The 21,605-nt window shown below is 43.1% G+C and overlaps 1 protein-coding gene across 1 annotated transcript in view; it reads right to left on the minus strand.

Annotated features, from left to right (window-relative positions):
- Nucleotides 1–2,103: 2,103 nt before the first annotated feature.
- Nucleotides 2,104–21,605, minus strand: part of exoc2 (exocyst complex component 2) — a 97,367-nt gene continuing 77,865 nt past the window's right edge. Inside the window, exons 12-28 of the mRNA XM_083648447.1 lie at nt 21,532–21,605; nt 20,517–20,641; nt 19,356–19,424; nt 18,662–18,819; nt 17,283–17,404; nt 15,239–15,300; nt 14,389–14,469; nt 14,119–14,178; nt 13,106–13,167; nt 12,919–12,985; nt 10,744–10,860; nt 9,369–9,510; nt 6,871–6,926; nt 5,426–5,548; nt 3,706–3,767; nt 3,165–3,224; nt 2,104–3,029 (exon numbers count right to left, since the gene is read on the minus strand). The exon at nt 21,532–21,605 is cut by the window's right edge and continues 46 nt beyond it. Of these exons, the coding sequence (XP_083504573.1) occupies nt 2,936–3,029; nt 3,165–3,224; nt 3,706–3,767; nt 5,426–5,548; nt 6,871–6,926; nt 9,369–9,510; nt 10,744–10,860; nt 12,919–12,985; nt 13,106–13,167; nt 14,119–14,178; nt 14,389–14,469; nt 15,239–15,300; nt 17,283–17,404; nt 18,662–18,819; nt 19,356–19,424; nt 20,517–20,641; nt 21,532–21,605 (1,534 nt within the window). The 3' untranslated portion in view covers nt 2,104–2,935. The remainder of the gene's footprint in view (nt 3,030–3,164; nt 3,225–3,705; nt 3,768–5,425; nt 5,549–6,870; nt 6,927–9,368; nt 9,511–10,743; nt 10,861–12,918; nt 12,986–13,105; nt 13,168–14,118; nt 14,179–14,388; nt 14,470–15,238; nt 15,301–17,282; nt 17,405–18,661; nt 18,820–19,355; nt 19,425–20,516; nt 20,642–21,531) is intronic.

A 21,605-nucleotide genomic window follows, 5' to 3' on the forward strand; every position in this document is an offset into this window, starting at 1 on the left:
TTTGGGGGCTTTTTTCAGCGCACAATAACTTTCTGAACAATAAAAAAAATGGCTTACTCCAAACTTATGACTGCTGTTTGTCAGTATATGAGCTCTGCCAGTGCTGTGTGTGTGTGTGTGTGTGTGTGTGTGTGTGTGTGTGTGTGTGTGTGTATGTGTATGTATGCAGGAAGTGTGGTTCAGATGCAGGATGATGCTGGTTAATCAAACACATCGTTATCATAAACAATGTGGATGACATCACGAGGAAGAGGTTGGCCACTCTTTCCGCCCCGTGCTGGAGAAGAACGTCTTCCTGGCTTCTACTGACACAATAGATCATGTTTCCACTTCCATGGAAAAGAGTCATAAAACCACCAGAAAAACATGTTTTCTGTCTAATCCACGAGGTGAAAAGAAAGATGTCATCGTTTGATAAGGTTCCTTGTGAAAAAGAGTCAAGACACTTTGCCCAACCACTGCCTATCTTTCCAGCATGTTGGCAAATAACGCACGAAAGGCCTCCCTATTATGAATGTAGGAAGAGATCAGAGGAAGCGTTCAGACCCAGGTTGAGATAGAAAACATGCGAGATGGATACAATGGAGCGAATACAAGCTCAATACCATTATTTTGCATGCTATGTCCCCAATGTAATCTACAGTATGTATACATTTATCACAGATCTGTCTTTCTCCTGTGTGCTTTTCTATACCCTAATAGCAGGCTGCAAGACAACTTGTGCTGCACAACAACAAGCTTATACTCTACTCTACAATTAACGATGATCTCAGATCATCCCATAAAATACCAACCTTCGATTGCCCACTTATTGCAAAGAAATTGCATTACCCTGCATAGAAAGTCAGAGGAAAGTGAAAATGTTTTGCAGCTCTCGTCATCGTATCTCCTGAATGGAACAGAGTGCAGATGAAAAAGTCCCCTCGGCTGCTCCGTTACTGTAAACACAAAGCCGGCGGCGGATGGAGAGAAGACTTTCAGGCTTTGAAGTGACTTTTTGTGAATGAATCTGTGGGTGGACAGAGAGCTAAGTTTAGCACAGAGAGAATCAAAACAACTTCAACCTTACCCTGAAGGAGAAACCAAGACAGAGAAAAGGTCTGAGGTGCATTCGTGTAGACAATGACAGATAGCACGATTTGTCGGAAATGGATCGCTGACATTGGTGCATTTTTTAAGTGACTCAACTGCGAGTCAACAGAGCGATAGATAGAAAGGGGGAGATCCCTGCCCCGTCGCAGCAGCGTAACTTCCACATCGTCCTCAGATAGCCTCCCACGTCTCCTCATGGCACACTTTCTCATGTGAGCTAACGGGCGTGGCATCTTCTGTCTACTCTGCCTCTGAGTGACTAGATCTACCACAACCTTATTATACACTTTCTCTCTCTCTCACTACCTTCTAATGGGATCCATGCAGCCGATCTTGTGTAACGGACCACGCCACGTCGCCACCCAATTCACAGCCCCACCCTAGTCACACCCTCTAAGTCATTCTCCTCCTCACAGACGAGACAGCCACAGTAGCATGTCGGATGACGAGTGCAAGTGAACTGATGGGTAGGCTTCTTCAGAATTGTGAGAATTGTGGCCAACGGTTTTGAAGCATGACACACACACCCCTGAAAACCAACCGTGTCTGTACACTAATGCACATTATGCTTGTGAGACGAATGACGATGGACAAGTTTAAGGACTAGACGGCAACAAATTGTCACAAGGTCACCATGAGAAAGATACTTCATTCCAGTATTTACATTTATAGTCATCTCGTACCTGAAGTGGCCACCTCAAGTTACCAGTATTATTAATCCATTGTAGGGTAAAGTCATGTAGTCACCAGTCATTACTGAAAAGCTGTGAAGTCTGTTTATCTGATGGGAAATGGTGTGTGTTGAAGTCAGTAGTCAAGACAATGGTGCACAACGAACAGTCAAACCAACGCATAATACTTTCAACAGTAGACTTCAGTCACATTTTAATGAGCAATTGAGATGGCACAGGACAAAGCATTAACATCAACTTGAAATCTTCAACAAATCCCCCCCATGTATTGAACGGACAGATAGTCTCGCTGGCCAGCCTCCCCTCCCTCCCTACCGTGAGATGAGTCTGGCGGCGCAGTTCTCCATTGTGGAATTGCGATGGGCGGCGCTTAGCGGCAGTGCCCTTGGAAAATAGTTTCCAACAATCCAACTTGCTATTTTCAGCGTGTAGCAATGAGCTAGCGTGTAGGTTTCTGCCGTTAGCATGCTAGCTAGTTAGCGTTGTTGTTTTCACTGAGGCGGCAGGGCAATGTTTACAGCGACACACAGCGAGGAGGGAGCGGAAGCCGCTCTGATTGACATGGTCGGAGCCAATGACAAGAGCTTGTAATAAGCCGGGAGCGGACATCCGGCAGCGACTGAAACAGTCGCTCCAATGGGGAGCCTGAAAATAGCCTGTTTCCGTGCAGCCAGACTCCTCTCCCGGTAGGGAGGGGAGGCTGGCCAGCGAGACTAACGGACAGATGACCAGGCACAGAGACTACTGAGACCCCAGCTGGTGATTGGCTATGGCCAGTATCCCAAAGGGGGGACAAACCCAGGTCTTTCTCTAAAAGCAGCAAATAAATGTACATAGTGTCGTGCCCCTTGCAGGAAATGAGCGTATTAGATTAGCATAAGCAACATGACTCCACCAGCCTGGGACGGTCCTGAACAGTAACACTGAGATTAACTCATTTAACCCATTGGATGCTTAGACATTTGATTCCAATCTAATTGTGGTGCATTGAAGTATAAAAATGATACTAAAGTAATGACTAAAGAATAACATCACAAATGAACTGAAACTCCCAAGTTCATGTGTCAATTGCACAAATGTAGCATAGCACAGTAGTGGGATACAGTAGGTGAATGTAGCATAGCACGGTAGTGGATACAGTAGCAGTTGGCTCATCTCTTGACAGGCAGGACGTTGGCGGGCTGGAAGCAAGTGAGCTGCAGCTGCATACTGCTCTTAAACTTATTCAACAGCTCCTCCAGTAACCTGGAGAGAGAGAGAGAGAGAGAGAGATATTTATAGAACTATATAAGATAAATTAATAAATGAAGCACGAACATAATGTAAAAGGTCAAACTGGCTTTAATAAATAAATCCGACAAGCCTCGATGAAAGACTCACTTCCTGTCTGCTCCACTGTGTAGCTGGGGAAGTGCATCCAAAGCCAGTTTGAAGCTGGAACTGCAACAAGACATTCAGTTCAAACTTGATTAACAAGACACACACGTGTGTAGACGCAGGCAACCAGCAAACACCACACAAAAAAGACCATGTATTGGGGCTAGCATCGCTAGCATGCACGCCTGTGCACACATGTGTACACACACACACACGCTCACACACACTCACACACACAAACACAAACACACGCGCGTGTGCGCACACACACGCGCACACACACACAGGCAGAACCAGATTGCTTTCACTTCCTTTCCAAAAAGCCACCAGGCAACGTAAATAGGGATTGTCGTGAGGGATGTGCGATGACTAAGATTTATGTGTGTGACATTCAGGAGCATAAATCATGGTGCACATATGGCTGTTCCTGTGTGTGTGTGTGTGTGTGTGTGTGTGTGCGTGTGTGTGTGTGTGTGTGTGTGTGTGTGTGTGTGTGTAAATGTCATGTAAACGCTGTTCCTGTTGTGAACGTGTGGCCACTTACTTGCTTTCAGCACTGAGGTAGGAGGCGATGGCATCGCTCAGGGCACAGAGTTCAAGACGGGCCTGAGAAAGATACGCGAGGGAAGAGGCGGGGGTGTAGAAGAAAGGACAAGAGGACAGATTCATTTTCGTTTATTTGACACTTATTTAAAAACACACGCTTATACAAGACATACGAGAATACATCAAGGATATCACACAAAAGTCAAAGACTTGTCTCCATTGTGGTCCTGGGTCTCGTCAAGTAAACACTATCAATGCAACGCTCAACCCCCGTTTATACAGCCTGTATAATGTATATATGTACAGGACTAAACCCTAAAACACTTTTTTTCTATTGGTCCAGGGCGAGATTGGCATGGATCCTAATTGTGATCGCTGTCAAACAACCCCAGCCACTTTCTCACATATGTTTTGGCTTTGCCCAAAATTACGGTAGTAGATTTTTGGCATTCCATATTTAAAAAAAATTCTGATATACTGGAAATATCCATTGAACCTCTTGCCATAATTGCAATCTTTGGTGTCCCGCATGATCTCTCCCTCAACCAATGCAGTAAAAAGATGATAGTGTTTGGTACACTTCTGGCTAGAAGACTTGTACTCCTTAAATGGAAAGACAAGTTTCCTCCAACTTTCAATCACTGGGTCAGAGATCTTATGTATCATCTAACCCTAGAAAAAATCTGATACGCTACAAGGGGTTGTGCTCTCGACTTTTATACCATCTGGCAGCCAGTCCTGGACCAGGTAGAGAAAATGGACGCTTCAAGCATTTCAAATGTATAGATTTACCCCCCCCCCCCTCTCATATTTATTTTCATTAATCTGTTTTTGTTGTTGTTGTTGTGTGTGGTGTTTTTTTTTGTGTTTTTTTTCTTTTTCTTCTGTGTGTCTTTGTGTATTGATATATTGTGATGTATGACATGATGTATGTGGTGTAATAGGCTAGGGGTTCTCGTGGGATGGGTTTTTGTTTAAAAGTGTCAAGTGTATTTAAATCTGTATTTTGTATTTTATATGATATACAGAAAACGAATAAAAAAACTTTGAACAAAAAACACATTTTTTCAGTTTTTAACCCATGTACAGTATATTGTGCGTCTGATAAATCCTCTGTGACGAGTCGTGTTCTGTCAGTCTCTCCTCAAATCCATCCACACTGTTTGTATAGGCTACATGCACAACTTTTTTACTTCCTGAAATTAGTACAGCTTCTTTATATCCTGTCCTACACTATTGGATGAACTGATTAATCAGGTGTGCCTGATCATTGTTGTGACTGCAGCACACCTGACATTAATCAGTTCATCCAATAGTGATGACAGGAAATAAAGAAGATGTACTAATTTCAGGAAGTAGTGGAGTTGTGCAAGTAGCCCATTCCCCTCAGCATCAGGTAGAGCTGTTCACATCTCCATGGCAACGACATAAACGTCACGCCTACTTTCTTTAAAGCCAGCTTGCTTTCTAAAAGTCCTTTCTGTGTCAAAAGGCAGTAGGGCCTTATCAGAAACAACGGGTGAATCCCCCCTCAAATGCCTCAGCGAGGGTCTTCTTATGACTCAAAAGTGGCAAACTGCTCTGTGTGCAACGTGCCTGTGCGTGTCTCTGTGTGTGCGTGTGTGTGTGACTGTGTGTGTGTGTGTGTGTGTGTGTGTGTCTGTGTGTGTGTGTGTGTGTGTGTGTGTGTCTGTGTGTGTGTGTGTCTCTGTGTGTACCTGCAGAGCTCCGTTTCTGCTAAAGGAGGACACACATTGCATGAGGCGACTCATCTCCTCTGCAACTGACTCCACTATTGTAGACAGAACCCTGGGTACCAGCTCCTTAGAGACTGTGAAGACCTGAGAGAGACAGAGAGAGGAGGAAAACGAGAGTAAATGCTTGATAAAAAACATAAATATAATGAAGACCAACTAGTGAGAATAAGTGAAGAGTAATGAGTTAAAAGGGCTCGATGAATAAGAGGCTATAATAATATGAATATATACATAAACTTGATTTGATGGTCAGTCAGAGGTAGGGCTGGGTATTGGTACTCCTCAATACCTGCAAGGTATCAACCGAAATAACCCAGTACTACCAAGTAGTATCAAAACCTCTCCAGTCAAACGATACCTGCATTCAATCCTTTTTGTACACAGATCTAGATTTTTTTTTTTACTATTTGTATGGTTTTGCTTGCAGCCAATCACCGCAAGTGTTCTTCAATTGAATGCGATGTGTGATTGGCCCACTACCTCAGCAGCTACAACCCAGACAGTCTGTGGTGGTGAAGTGGAGCGTGGTGGGTGTGACGTGACCGAGCTGGCAGTTCAGCAAGTATAGAAAGAATGAAGGTTTTCAATGACCTACTCTATTGGTATTGGTATCACTTTAGCAGTATTGGTACATGGTGTCATAATATCCAGCCCTAGTCAGAGGTACATGACATGACATGACATTGTATTACAAATGTAATGCAGTGTTTCCCATACATAAAGGAATTTGTGGCGGGCTGCCACAAAAGGATTTTGACCGCCACAAAAAGATGTTGACCAAATTTTTTTTTTTTTTTTTTTTTTTACCGTGCACCTGAACGCAACATGCAAGATACCCACTGAATAAGTGTCCAATAAATGTTCATGTCATTCTGGCCAATACTTCTGTTATAGCATTTCAGTCTGGAATATGGAATATCTTTCAATAATCTATGATTTAGCTGCTAAATTGTCAAATACCGCCATCTGCTCGCTACCCAGGCACTTATGTATGTGGTACTTAACCTAACTAACTTAACCTAACTAACTATCCGGTGTGCACAACATTGTCAGCCTAAACTCCGGCTGACACCCCAAAAACCTACAATCCACTACAGAAAAATGTATATTGTTTGTTTATTAACTGGCCCCTCGCCTTCTATCATTTCACAAAAGTGGCAAAGCAAGTTGAGTATCCCTGACCTATAGGGAGAAATTTAGTTTGTCATTGTAAACCCACAGCACAGTAATGATGACATGTTCTTCATAGATCTAGCCTTTTAATTTTGCTCTTAAGCTTTCTCAAAGTACACCAAATTCATGCATTTTACTTTAAAATGTTAAAAAAGAATCTCGCAGGGGGGCATGCCCCCGCCCCCCCCTAGGGGGTCTGTAAATGTAGTCAGACAGGTGTCAGTTGATCGTACCTCAGCATGAACTGTGATGATGTTGACCAAAGCCTCCTTGAGGTAGTTCCTCACACCTGAGAGGAGGAGGAGGAGGGCACAAAGAAAATCATCATACAGGTAGATGGTACTAGGAGGATGGTATGCTAATGGGATAATTCATTCCAACTAGAACATGTCAAATGGTGTTTCTTTATTGGTAACAATAGGCTCTTTCACACCGGCCTTGAAAGCCGAAAAATGCACGGAAAATAGGATTCGCGCCTCCGATGTGAAAGTCGTGAACGCGCTTTGGTGGACAATTGTTTTACGCCTTTTGTCCTGCGACGGTAGGTAGTAACAACGCCGGGTTACCTGGCAACCCGCCTCCATTTGAAAGCATCGTCGCAGCAAGCCGGAAAAGGTGCGAATGGTCTGCTCATTCATAAAAAAATTACAGGGGAAATCACCTCATGTATCAAGAAAGTGCAGGAGTGAAAGTAAAAAAAGTAGCCTATACAATCATGACTGCAGGGACGCCAGGAGGAATGCTCCGTGCGGTTAGGCTTTATGCTCAAACGATGTTGACATTAGTAGGTACAATTAACGGATATAATAATAAGCTTCAGAGGGCTATAGCGGTCTGTGGCGAGTTGGTCTGATGGTTATTCCCTCTCGAAATCAGCTCTGTGCATTCCCTTACAAAAACTACTAACGTTAAGTAGTCATGTGCATTTATAGCCTATACTATTCCCCCGACGAACGTTATGCAGACTGCAGCTGTTTGACATGCGGGCGCTCGTTCGTTCATCAGACAGTAGCCTAGGCTACACTAACCTATGAAAATATTCATTTGGGCTAGGAGGAGCTGGAAATCCCTCCGCTCGCCTTTCAATCCGGGAGCAGGGGATTTCACCTGAAAGTACACCGCAGCACGGGGATGTGGCCGTGCTGCTTGGCTCTGTGTGAAAGCAATTTCTGTGGCGAGGGTGCGGTCTTTGCGGGACTCCTAAACTGCAATTTCTGCGCGATCTGTGTGTGAAAGAGCCTAATGAAGTATCAATGTACTACTTGATACTGTGCTATGAGGAGGTTGAGTCGTTGGTGAGATGATGATGATGATGATGATGATGATGTGCTGCTTGGCAGTTTAAAATCTAGGTAGCAATTTAGTTCACTGTAAAAAGAGAGTAATAACAAGAGACAACTAAATACTAGTGAAAGTGAATTTCTCCACTTCTAAGGCCTCACAGCACCCACACACACACACACACACACACACACACACACGTGTGCGCGCTTCCACACAAGAAAATGCAACCCACACCCACACATATAACAAGCGCGCGCACACACCACACACACACGCGCTTCCACACAAGAAAATGCAACAAGTGAAAGTATCATATCCTAGATTTGCGGTTTAGCAATCCAAAATGTTCCTCTTTCTTGCAGCCCAAATAGAGGCAGAGGCAAGCAGAGGCGCACGCACGCACACATGCACAGACACACACATACTCACACACACTCACGCACACACACAAGCACGCACGCACACACACAAGCACGCACGCACACACTCATGCACACACACACTCATGCACACATGCACACACACACTCAAGCACGCACACACACACACTCATGCACACACACACACACTCATGCACGCACACACACACTCATGCACGCACACACACACACACACACACACTCAAGCACGCACACACGCACACACACACATACACACACACACACACCAGAGTTAGGCCTTACTTTCGTTTGCTCCCTTTTGAGGCCTTGTCATAAGAAGCTGCTGGCCATTAGAAAATGTCCTCGCTACACAAACACATGCGCCTCCTCGCCTCACATCCTGTGCTAAGGTCAACCACATATACACATTTAAGTTTCACCTGGTGAGTGAACACACACACACACACGCGCGCGCGCACACAGACACACACACACCCACCCTTTAATAGAATCAAACCTGCACAGTCACAACACATGAAGAAAACAAAGCACAGAAAGGACCCGTAGAATCCTAAAATCATGTGAAAGTGTGAATGAACTCATCTGAGTGTCAGTTACAGTAAAGCCACCAAAGAAAAGCACTGTACACACATGACACATATGAACCACCACACCACTGATGAGACCATAGAGACTGACATCGCCCTCCAGATCACTAGGGGCTGTTATTCTGTTCTAACTGGGGACAGCCAGTGGTTAGTGTTGGTAATCCCCCCCGTTCCTCAATGTGTCTATGGTGAAACACGCCATCTAAACTCATCTACCGGCACACATACTACACAGACAGACAGTCTGCACAGACCAAGACTGACTCATCAGTCTGAACAGACTGACTCATCAGTCTGAACAGACTGACTCATCAGTCTGAACAGACTGACTCATCAGTCTGTACAGACTGGTATGTCTCAGCCAGGGCGCTTTGACAGGCTTGCATGTGTGTGGAGTGATGAGGCGGTCATGTACCTGTAAGTGGGTCATGTACCTGTAGGTGTTTGGCGGTCATGTACCTGTAGGTGTCTGGCAGTCCCTCCAGTCAAAGTAGCCAGCGTAGATGCCGGGTTCCAAAGAGCCCGCGATCGGGTCGGCCCGTCTCTCGATGTAGGCGTCAAATAGTTTGTTATCCAGATCCCGCACAGCCGTCGCACTCACCTGGCCACAGAACCACAGGTATTGTCGTACGCATGGATGCAGAAACACACCAACAAACGTATGCACTTGCATGCCATGGGAGATGCTATAGCTATCCTGCTAGTCCCAGGTTTTACTGCATATTGGGATTGTAACATTCACTTACTGCTGCGGTGCTGCTTCACTGCACAGAGTCAACACCGCAATAGAGAACACATGTATGGTAGATACATGATGGGGGACTCCTACAATGGCTACCACTGTCAAGTGAGTTTATTTGGAGAATGAAAAATATCGTAGTGGAAGGCTGATTAGAATTGTCGTTAGTTGTATCTAGAGAATATCTAGATCAGGGGTGTCAAACAAAATTTCATCCCGGGCCACATCAGCATTATGGTTGCCCTCAAAGGGCCGCTTGTTAAATGTAGCACGATATAAATGTATCTCGTCTACTTGTTATCATATCATAATTGCCTCTGATTCAATTATGATTGTTTTTGAGTAATAACTTAATTAATAACTAGCTCTGAAAGCAGAATAATATGAAAAATAATGGCAAAGTCAGACAACTAGTAGCCTAAACTATTAGAACTAATTAGAATTGTATTGCACAAATTGTATTCTTTGCTAGCTCTGACTCGCGGGCCACGGATCTGGCCCCCGGGCCTTGAGTGTGACACATGTGATCTAGATCAACTACTGTATGTAGCCCATAGAAGTCAAAACATTCCCTTGACACAGTAATCACAAAAAGTTTGATTTATCACAAAAATTATGTTTGCCTGTTTACTGGAAGAGCGACCGAGCACTCTTTCTTTGCTTTGTGATTCAGACATTAGTCATTCTGTGTGTGTGTGTGTGTGTGTGTGTGTGTGTGTGTGTGTGTGTGCATGTGTGTGTGTGTGTGTGTGTGTGTGTGCAGAAGAGAAAGGAGTGGGAATGTAGAACTGAGCTTCCAAGACCTTCCGTGACCTTTGCTCTTTTAAGTGAAGGAGTCATATCTTTGCTCCGAAGAGATCAAGGAACCTTCAGCATCCCTGCTCACTTTCTCTTTGGTGAGTAATACTCATCGTCGCAAACAAAGCAACACACTTCTTCTCACAAACACTATTGTTGCCCATGTCTGAATGTGAAGTGATATTAGTCATTTCAAAAACATGAACTAGAGAATAGCACAAGGTGCTGGTAGACAGTAGACACTGGAGTAAGTGCTGCTGCATGTTGTTAGATGATGCTACCGAGTGCTTCACTGACCCGCGTGATCTTCTCTGTCCCCGTGAAGCCGTGCTTCTCAAAGTGATTGGCCAGGTTGAGGAAGGTGTGTTTCTCCAGGTATTGGCAGTTACTGAGGATGATCAGCAGACGCTGCTCCTACACACGCACACACGCACGAGCACACGCACGAGCACACACACACACACACACACACACGTACGTACGTACGCATGCACGCACGCACGCACACACACACACACACACACACACACACACACACACACACACACACACACACACAGTCATGGATTCAGACATACTGTAAGCATACATTGACAAAAGCTTACACCCAATGAGAAATCACTATCGCTGCCATTGCAACCCGCCACTTTAAAAGCCCTTTCTAACCCACTGTACTGTCCACTGTATATTACTGTCCACTGTATATTACTGTCCACTGTATATTACTGTCCACTGTATATTACTGTCCACTGTATATTACTGTCCACTGTATATTACTGTCCACTGTATATTACTGTCCACTGTATATTACTGTCCACTGTATATTACTGTCCACTGTATATTACTGTCCACTGTATATTACTGTCCACTGTATATTACTGTACACTGTATATTACTGTACACTGTATATTACTGTACACTGTATATTACTGTCCACTGTATCTTGCATTGTTGTCACTTAGTCTTTGTCCTTTATGCCAGTGTGTGATTATGTTGTGCTTATGCAAATATGATGGACAGTAAAGTGATCTGAATCTGAAAACTAAGCCACCTCATTGGATTTGGTCATAGGATTATATTTTGACAGGCACAAATTATTTCATCAGTGACAACAATTTCTCCATTTATCTTACAATGATGCACACACACACACACACACACGCACTAGGTGTCACAGTAGGGATGTCACAATACTAGAATTTCTACTTCGATACCGATACCCAGGAAAATATCGATACTCGATACCATTTTCAATACCACGGGAAGGGGGGATGACGACACATCAAGGTGCATAAAAATAAAGTTAGACAGATGGACGGACAGACGCACACTTCTCCATAATCTAGGCCTGATAAAACTTTGAATTTAGACAGCAGATTAGCCCTGCTCTAGCTATCACAACACATCTAGCTTGTTGAAGCTACAGATACCCAATGATAGAGAGGGGAAAATCAGTGACTTTTCAATACTTGTTGCAAATTCGTATTGTATTCGATTCAAATTTTCAGTATTGATAATTTTCGATACTATCGATACTTTTGACAACCCTATGTCACAGAGGCTCAGATATAGACCTATAGACCAGTGGTTCTAAAAATGGGGGTCCGTGGCACTTTGCAAGGGGGTCCGCGATAAGTTTTCAGGAAAATAAAAATAAAAACTTTTTTTGTGTGCAAAAGCTTCATAGTATTGTATGCTTTAAATCTAAAATGGTTCATGGATTACATTCTAATCTAACAAACCTATCAATTTAAAAGTCAAGCACGTTACCGTGGAAACAATTAAGCTTAGCCCAAAATCACAAATCAGAATGAGGGGGTCCCCGGTATATTTTCTATCTTGTAAGGGCTCCTTGGCAGAAAAACATTTGAGAACCTCTGCTATAGACAACATTAGAGATGTCCATGGTCTCTGTCAATATGCTGATGTAAAAACCAATGCCTATTGTGTTCATGACAGTCTGGCATGGTCCTGTATCGTGTGCTGATTTGCAGGCTGCCCTCTCACCAGTGGCACCAGTCTGAACTCTGGTCAGCTGCACTCAATACAGGCTGGCTGCCTGCCTGCCTGCCTGCCTGCCTGCCTGCCTGTCAGCCCTGCTGTACGCGAGAGGCCAGGGGAAGCCCCATCTGCAGACTGCTCTATTTCCCTTTACCAGAAGCACTCTACGCCCTGCTCCCCCTCCTCCTCCTCCTCCTCCTCCTCCTCCCCTATGCTGAACCCCCTTCACTCGCATCTCAAAGAAGTTACAGGAAATGAGGACGTATCTGCTTCCTGTCCACAACCAGGAAACAGCCTGATACCATTTGGTGGTTTGAATGAGTGAATCACTGTGACACGTGTTTGTCTGTTTGTGGAAGAGAAGAAAACCCATGCTCTGTTGACGTTGGCAGTGGTGCAAATGTGGGATTTCAGGTGAACCAACAACTCTGAGCAGGTTAAAGGAAATGACAAACAAGTGGTTCTGCTTACTGGTGTTGGACTGAAGTCCTGAGCACTGCTGCTGAACCGGTCTGGAGAACCCAGGTCCGCTGCCTTACTGAGCGAACACACAGGCCATAGATAAACATGAATACAGAGTTACACATGACTGTAATAATCAAGGACATACATTTACACGTGAAGACATGCACACACTTCCAGACATCCAGACACTTACTGAGATGTGTCGACGTCTCCACCTGACTTGGTGCTCAGCTGCTCCAAGCAGCTGATGAACACCTGAATGGGACACAGGAACATGCTGCTCAGGACACACAGGGGCGTGCTGCTCAGGCATGTGGGAAACAGCTCATGTACGCTACCAGTCACAAGTGTGAACACACCTTCCCATCCACTTACATGAGGAAGTGTATCCAAACGCTTGACTAGTACTGTCTACAGTAGATGTATAATAGACTTGGGCACAGTGACAAGGTGTTCCAGTTGCACTATTATCAGCTTATAGTAGATATACAGTGTGGTGGTGCTAGGGATGCACCGATATGAAAATGTTGGCCGATACGATAACCGATATTAACATTGGCGTTTTGGCCGATTACCGATATTTACCGATGTCGATATGATCTGTATAAAAACACATTTCTCTGATAATCAGATTGTAAACACTGAATTTGAAAAAGTAATGCATTTCCTTATTTCCAAAACATTTGTAAAAGCCCATAAATCATCGATTTACCGCGTTGTTTCCTCTCAATGTGGAATTTTTGGCTGATACCGATAACCGATATTACCACCGCAACATTGGACCGATGCAGATATGTTAAAAAATGACTAACATCGGCCGATACTGATATGATTGCCGATATATCGTGCATCCCTAAGTGGTGCACAGCAATCCGTCTTAAACTATGTATTGAGACTTAAAATAGCAGGTTCCCATTATAAGATAAGATAAGATAAGAATTCCTGTGTCACTCCCCATTTCAATAAATAAAACAAGTTACAGACTGTTTCTTAACTAAAGGTAAATACAAATGGAAAAGTATAGTGGGCAAACATGAAATATGTTTCATATGACTGTGGTGCGCTTTTAGTGTTTTCAGGATTGCAGGATTATATCCAATGAGAGAATGACTGTTTTCCAGATGTTTTGGTGTGCTTCTGTTCTGACCAGATACTTCTACTTCAATTCTGAGTTGGGTCGCAGGCTGAAAATGTGGTAGAGAATACCTTCAAGATGGCCACACAGAGCTCTGACGCCTGGTCCTGGGCCTGTTCCAGCTGGAGCACCTGGAGAAGACACAATGTAACACAAAATAACAACGTCAGAGAAACATTCCCTCTCGGAGATCAATAAAGTTCATCCCACTGATGACACCAGATCAGTGTGATCAGTAAAGATGATACTGATCACATTGTAAAGAAGATACACACTTGGTTGCTTTGTGTGAATACAATTTGATGCCACATTGTGGTGTCTGTTGCATGCAATGATCTTACATTGATCTCTCCTGGTCTGGTCTCCAGGGGCTCTTTGAGCGACTGCAGCATCTGGATCATGCACTGTTCAAACTGGGACGGCTGGACAAAACACCACCACCAGAAATGGATCAAATAAATGATAAAAGCAGACCAGCTCCACAATATAAACCACAACTTTTCACTACATTTCGTTGAAACAATCAGTGGCCTCTGCTCCCCCAGAGAGACAATTTAGAACAATTAAGTGTTACCGTTTATCAACACAACAGTATATCAACTAGAACGACCACACCTCGGATATATGCCTCCGCCAACACATTTGACTAATATTTTCCTCACTCATCAGCTGGCTGAATAACAACTGCCCAAATTATTTTCTATTAATTTATTGAATTTCTAAGATCAATTTCAAAATGACAAATATGGTATAAAAGATGACAAGTTTGCATCTTTGTTAAAGAGCTATTTCAGAGTGGTAGAATCATTTCCATTGATGTCACAAAGAGCTCCATACAGTATCAGTCCTTGCTTTCACCGTGACAGATGGAAAAGCAGACCATGACCATGTTTTATTTAGTACCCAATGTCACATTCTTTAATTAGGAAGAACTTGTTGACCTTTATTGACACAAGAGTGTGAGAAATAGCCTGACTGTGAGGGCTAAAACAGATCGATATAGATAAGATACTGTATGTGAGGGGTGAAAGGCAGCTAATATCAGCCGCTATCTGTTCAGGAACTCACAGAAGTATGACAAAGCGTGAAGCCATGTCAAATAGTGATCGCAGTTTAAGTCGTGTGACCTTTATGGCCTGGCTGAAAATCATGAGATAAACTGTGCTGCTTCATGTGGTCATATGACCTTACCAGGCTGGTGATTCCCTCATTATCCACAAGCCAGTCCTCCTTCTCAGCAAGTCTCTTGACATCTGAGTGAGGACAAAACACACATGTGAATCCAAATGACAAACGCACATACTGTATGAATCCAAATGACAAACGCACATACTGTATGAATCCAAATGACAAACGCACATACTGTATGAATCCAAATGACAAACGCACATACTGTATGAATCCAAATGACAAACGCACATATGAATCAAAAGGACACAAACACATAATGTAACACATAATTACTTGAAACATTGGTAAAAAAAAATAATTACTGGATCTGACCTCAAGGACAAAAAAAAAGCCTTCCCATCTGTGATCATGTACCCATAAAGCCAAATGATCTCTCCCAACTCAGAAATTTAGAAGCATGTCTGTTAGATATAAAAAAACTGGATGGGTTCAAATTTTTTGTTATTAAATGCTTCTAAAACAGAGTTATTAGTTATTAGATCTACTAAACATGAGAAATTGTTTCAGAATTTGTGTGTAAATATTGATGGCTGTATTGTCCCTGAAAATCCTACTGTTAAAAATCTCAGAAGTTATCGTTCCAGTCTCATATAGCAGCTATTACCAAGACATAATTTTTTCATCTTCGTAATGTTGCCAAAATCTGCTCTATTTTATCTACGCCGAAACTGTAATTCATGCATTAGTTTCCTCTAGACTTGATTACTGTAATGTCCTTCTCTCTGGCCTCCCTAGTTGTGCTACAAGAAGTCTTCAGCTGCTACAAAATGCTGCAGCTAGAATATTGACTAAGACTAGAACATTTAATCATATCACTCCCATTCTGGCCTCGCTTCACTGGTTACCAGTATGGCAGTATATGCTAGAGCTGATTTTAAGGTTCTTTTAACATATAAGGCCTTGCATGGCTTTGCACCACCGTATCTATTAGAACTCCTTACACCTTATGTACCGGCACGCCCCCTCCGCTCTCTCCATGCCGGTCTTCTTGCCATTCCCGGGGTTAAGAAAACGGTTGGTTCGAGAGCTTTTGCTTACCGCGCCCCCTATCTGTGGAACAAACTTCCACTATATGTTAGGGAATCTAGTTCAGTTGATATTTTTAAATCAAGACTGAAAACACACCTTTTTTCTCTGCTCTATGGCCTTCCCTAGAACTACGGTTGGGTTTGTCACATTTTAAAACACCCCTTTTATTTGGGATGTTTTTTAATGTGGCTGTTTTACTGTTTTACTACCTAGTTTTTATTCATTTATTTATTTTATTTGTATTCAAACACCCCTTTTAACTTTTTTTTTTTTAATGTGGCCCTCACTTGTGTTTGTTTTGTTTGTAAACATCCTTTTAACATTAATTTCTTAGAGCATTGTTTGTTATACTTTGTCCTATGCTCTTTTTTAAGTGTAAAGTGTACTGGGACCATGCTTCATGGTGATTTTGCACTTTAAATCAAAATTGATTGATTGATCATAATACATTTTTGTTTTTGAAGAAGAAGAAGAAGAAGAAGAAGAAGAAGAAGAAGAAGAAGAAGAAGAAGAAGAAGAAGAAGAAGAAGAAGAAGAAGAAGAAGAAGAAGAAGAAGAAGAAGAAGAAGAAGAGAAAAAAATCATTGTGAGTGAAAATTATAAATAGAATTGAGAGTTTCTGAGGGACTACCACAATACAGATTTTAAGTTATGGTCTCACTCCTGAAACCACACTTCACTTAGCTTCATAGTAACAGCTAAGTGAGAACCAGGCACCTTTGTCAAAATGACCAATCATGTCTAACCACAATTGAAACCTAGCACTTCTGGTTTTACTGTCAAAACACTTTCTCTATAACTAACCCGGATGTTGCATCAGCTAAAGAGAACAGTTGAGGTGAATGCAAACCGATTGCATTCAACAAGGCCAATATCGGCTGATACCGATATGCGGCTGATATCGGTGCTTCCCTAATCCCCTGCATTGGCAAGCAAGCCAAGCATCCATCATGCATCCCACCATGGTATCTCCTCGTCCATCAGCCAGTGCTCCTCTTCCCGAAGCCCCCCTCACCTTCTGCAGTGTGGAGCAGGGTCACCACGAGGCAGTGCACTCTCAAGTCCAGCAGCAGATCCTGGATGACCTGCAGCAGATCATTAGGGATCTCTAAGGTGGACAGAGCATCATGGCAACCCCTGGAAGGAGAAGACGGAGGGACAGGCCGAGGCGAGATCGGAGAGGTTAGAGAACGTATGGCAGACATGGAGGTAGTGCTGCATGATTCATCTAATCGCAATCGCGATTAATCTAATCGCAATGGCGATGTCAGCACGTGCGATTACATAACCGCAAAAGTGTGCGATTATTATTATTTTTTCACGTCTTTTTGAGTGTGTGTGTGTGCCTCCTCTAAACTAATGTTACACGCGACGCAGCAAACACACGTTTCTCTGCCATCACACTGGTCATCAACACTAGCGGGAGACTTCTCCCATGCACTCCCGCAGATAAGTAATGTTATGCGCGGAACGGTTACATAACATCTTACCGAGAGGCAGAGAGAGAGAACATCCATGATCGCTAACAGCGAGCTATGCTAATAACTAGCTAGCCGTTCAGAAACGCATGTAAACAGCCGTGTGATTAGTGAGAACGTCAGTAAAATAAGGAGAGAGCTGCAGGTGCTTATGCAGAACTAGTGCACGATTAAGTGCACAGTGGGTAATGACCGGCTGTGATGAAGAATATAGCGAGATTAACAAGGTTGATAGCAGCAAAACACTGTCACAGCTGCCAACAGCAGCACTTCCAGGCTTCAACTAGCCTGTCACATGACGCCTTCATGGTCCCTCGATAAAGTCTGCAGATGCACGTTACCTCACCTCTCTCTCAAGAAGCGTCACGTGAGTGTGGCGTTTAAGGCCATCTGTCACTACAAAAGAATAAACGGGGTGTATCATTGTATTACTGGACAGACATGTACCGTAACTAACTTTGCCAGTCTGAGCCATCTTCTATGTGCTGTAACACAGTGCAGTTTCTATTTTCTGGTGTTTCTTTTTTACATGTTTGGGACAGGCAAATGTCTCAAAATGTTTTATTTTTTTGTAAAGATAATTTTATTTCAAATTGATTGATTTATTTAGTTTTAATATATTTTAAATTGTAACATATTTCATGTATTTTAGCCTGTGATAAGTGAAACTGTGGTATTTTTGTCCAAGGTTATCATACCGTCAAAAACTCATGCCGGCACATCCCTATACCATTTGTTTATTAATATCGCAATCACAATCGCAAATCGCAATATTGTCCACCATAATCGCTAATCGCACCTTTCCCCCAAATCGTGCAGCACTACATGGAGGCAACAGCTCTTGCATGTTATCCATTTAGAAATTGCACACGTTAAGGAAATGAAACACACACTATGAAATAATCAACGCGAGTACCTGACAATGTGTATGACTTGTGTGAGCCAGGGTCCGGTGAGCTCCGTCTTATTCTCCCAGCCCGCGTAGACACTCATCTCCCCCGGGTGCAAGGTAGTGGGGAGGAGAGCCCCCCGCACGAGCTTCACTAGCCGATGGGTCACCTCCTCGATCATTTTCTACAGACACACATGCACACACAGGTTTAGGTTGCATTCATTTCAAAATAACTCTAGTGAGTAAAAACCTCAAAATACCTTATTCATGTAAATGACAACATGACATGACCACACAATACATTAGGGCTGTGAATCTTTACTGGCCTCACGATTCGATTACGATTCAGAGGGCTACCATTCGATTCGATTACGATTATCGATGCATCTCAATGCATCTCGATGCATCTTAAATCGATGCATCACTTTTTTCCGCAATACATGATTTATTTTTTCTCACTTTCTTTTTTCTCACTGTGTGGCTACTTTTAAAATAAAAGTGCATTTGGAATTGCATTGTATTATGATCCATAATTAAAATAAACAACTGCATGTACTTCCATTATATTTTATTTGATTATTAAAAAAAAAAAAAAAACTATTTTTGACATTTGTGAATCGATGCAGAATCGTGCACGTCCGCATCACGATGCATCTTATAATCGATTATATTTGACACCCCTACAATACATACATACATACATACATACTGTACATACTTTAAAGTCATTCTGTCTCTGTCTGGCATTCTTCTTGGATTTTTCCACCTGTCCAGATTTTTCTCCGGTCTGCAGAAAAAAACGACATCAACAGAAAAGCAATGAGAGTAATGAAGGTGTACGATACACAAGGAGTGAATGACTTCACAAACAGTCTGAACAAACCCCAGCCCTCATAGTCGTACCGTCTCTGTGCCACTCCATATCATCTAACTAACACAAGTGAAACATGGAGGGAACGCTTGGGCCAATCAGAAACAAGATGCATCCTTTCTCAAAGTTTCAGCTAAATTAGACCAATGATGTAGTAGCTTCAAATGCTACAGAAGAACATAGTATGAAGATACATCACCCCTCCAAGTTTTAGGGGGACAAAACAGGAGGTCCACTCTCAAAGAAAATAGTATAGAGACACTGCATGAAATAGGCCACGCCCATCACGGGGAAAAGGCTCCATTCACTTCCATACACCAGCGTCATTTTCCTTGAATTAAACATAGCTAAAAGCTGTTGTGTGGTGGGGCTGCGCAGACAACAAATGTAAAAAATCGCCAGTTAACGTTTTTTTGTACTCCCGGGCAAAACAAGGAAGCTGTTGAGAAGAAAAATGTGGATCTAGCTGTCAATGAAGTAAGTTGGAGTGTTGATCTTCCGTAGCTATATAAGATCTTTGTGTGCAACACGCGACATAGGAGAATGCCAGGATTGGGAGGGGAGTTTCAGGAAGCAGAAAGTCAACAGACAAACGTTGTGATCAGCTCACGTCTCGTTCGCAGTTCAAATGAATGAAGTCAACGCACACAAACGTCTCATTATTTGACACTAGCCAGTCCCTCCTAGATATCTGCAAAACTATCTGTATCTGACGAGAGTTCGTTTGTTCGCCCGGTTAGCCACGGTTTGTTTTGCTACAAGTTGGCACGATAGTTGGTCCTTTGTGTTTTCCCCCGTGTTGGGCGTGGTTTCTGAATGATGATGCGCTCCGCAGTGTCTCTATATCATTCTGCAATGCAAAGCTATATTATACCAAAACTTATGTTGTTGTTCAAGTGTTCATGACTCTCCCATTGCTCTCTTCTGGATCTCAGAATATAAACGCTGCCACTGACGATGCCTCACTAAGTAACGATGCCTCACTAAGTATGCTGCCTCAGTATTTACCTCACTAAAGAGGCTTCCGTTCACATAGGAGATCCAAAGCTTCCAGAAGTTAGGCAGTTGACCAATCACTACGTCCGACAGCTTCTCCACAAACTGCACCTGCTGGGGGGTCTCAAAGCGCCAGGCTGGAAAGAATACATTATGTGCATCCACACACACAAACACACACACACACACACACACACACACACACACAGAATTGACTGAAAACTAGAACGACCGCACCACGGTTATATAAACCCCAATAAAACCCCATTCACTTTTCCCCTGATGAACCCGGAAGTATACTTCCGGACTCATTCCTGTGGTTCTCTATAGCAGTGTTTCTCAAACAGTGGACCACAGGTGGTCCGCGGGCACCCCCTAGTGGTCCACGAGTAGATTTATCTTTTTTCCGTTTTTTTACACCTCCCACTATCCAATCCGAGAAATGTTTACATTTTCTGGGAAACGGAAGGTCAGATCACAATGCCTATTAAGGACTATATGTATTTTTTCACCCCGAATCTAATGCTGCCACCCCTGAGTCTCTACGCGTTACGATTGCGGAGATACATCCACTCTGCCTGCAGGGCTACAGGAGAGAGACAGAGTAGGCCTACAGCGGGGGTTGGGAGTTCCAAGTTACTGACCAAACACTCTATTTCAGTGATTGCTGTCAGAATATAGAGCCATTTAACACTTAATTTTTTTTTATATCGGTTCGCTTGTTTTCATAATCGTGGGAACTGGGAAGCCAAAAATGTGATTAATTTTACAGCCTTAATGCTATTTGTCATTTGATTAGCCTGTAATTTGTCATTTACAGTTGAAGTAGTAGGCCTATTGTTTTTGGGGATGTTTTGAGAGTTAGGTGGTCCCCGAGTTTTTTTTAATTGCTTAAGTGGTCCTTGGTCTGAAAAAGTTTGAGAAACACTGCTCTATAGTGAATGGTGTTCTGTATTTAATACAGTACTGGAGAGAGAGAGAGAGAGAGAGAGGGAGAATGATAATGTGCAGACATAGTGATACATACTGCTGGGGCGTGGCGTACGCAGACTGCCCCCTCTGGTCAAAGACGCAGTGTGACCCAGCCTGCTGAGGGCCAAT

Source organism: Poromitra crassiceps, assembly GCF_964638095.1.
Source record: "Poromitra crassiceps genome assembly, chromosome: 12".
In the NCBI taxonomy this organism is placed as follows: domain Eukaryota; kingdom Metazoa; phylum Chordata; class Actinopteri; order Beryciformes; family Melamphaidae; genus Poromitra; species Poromitra crassiceps.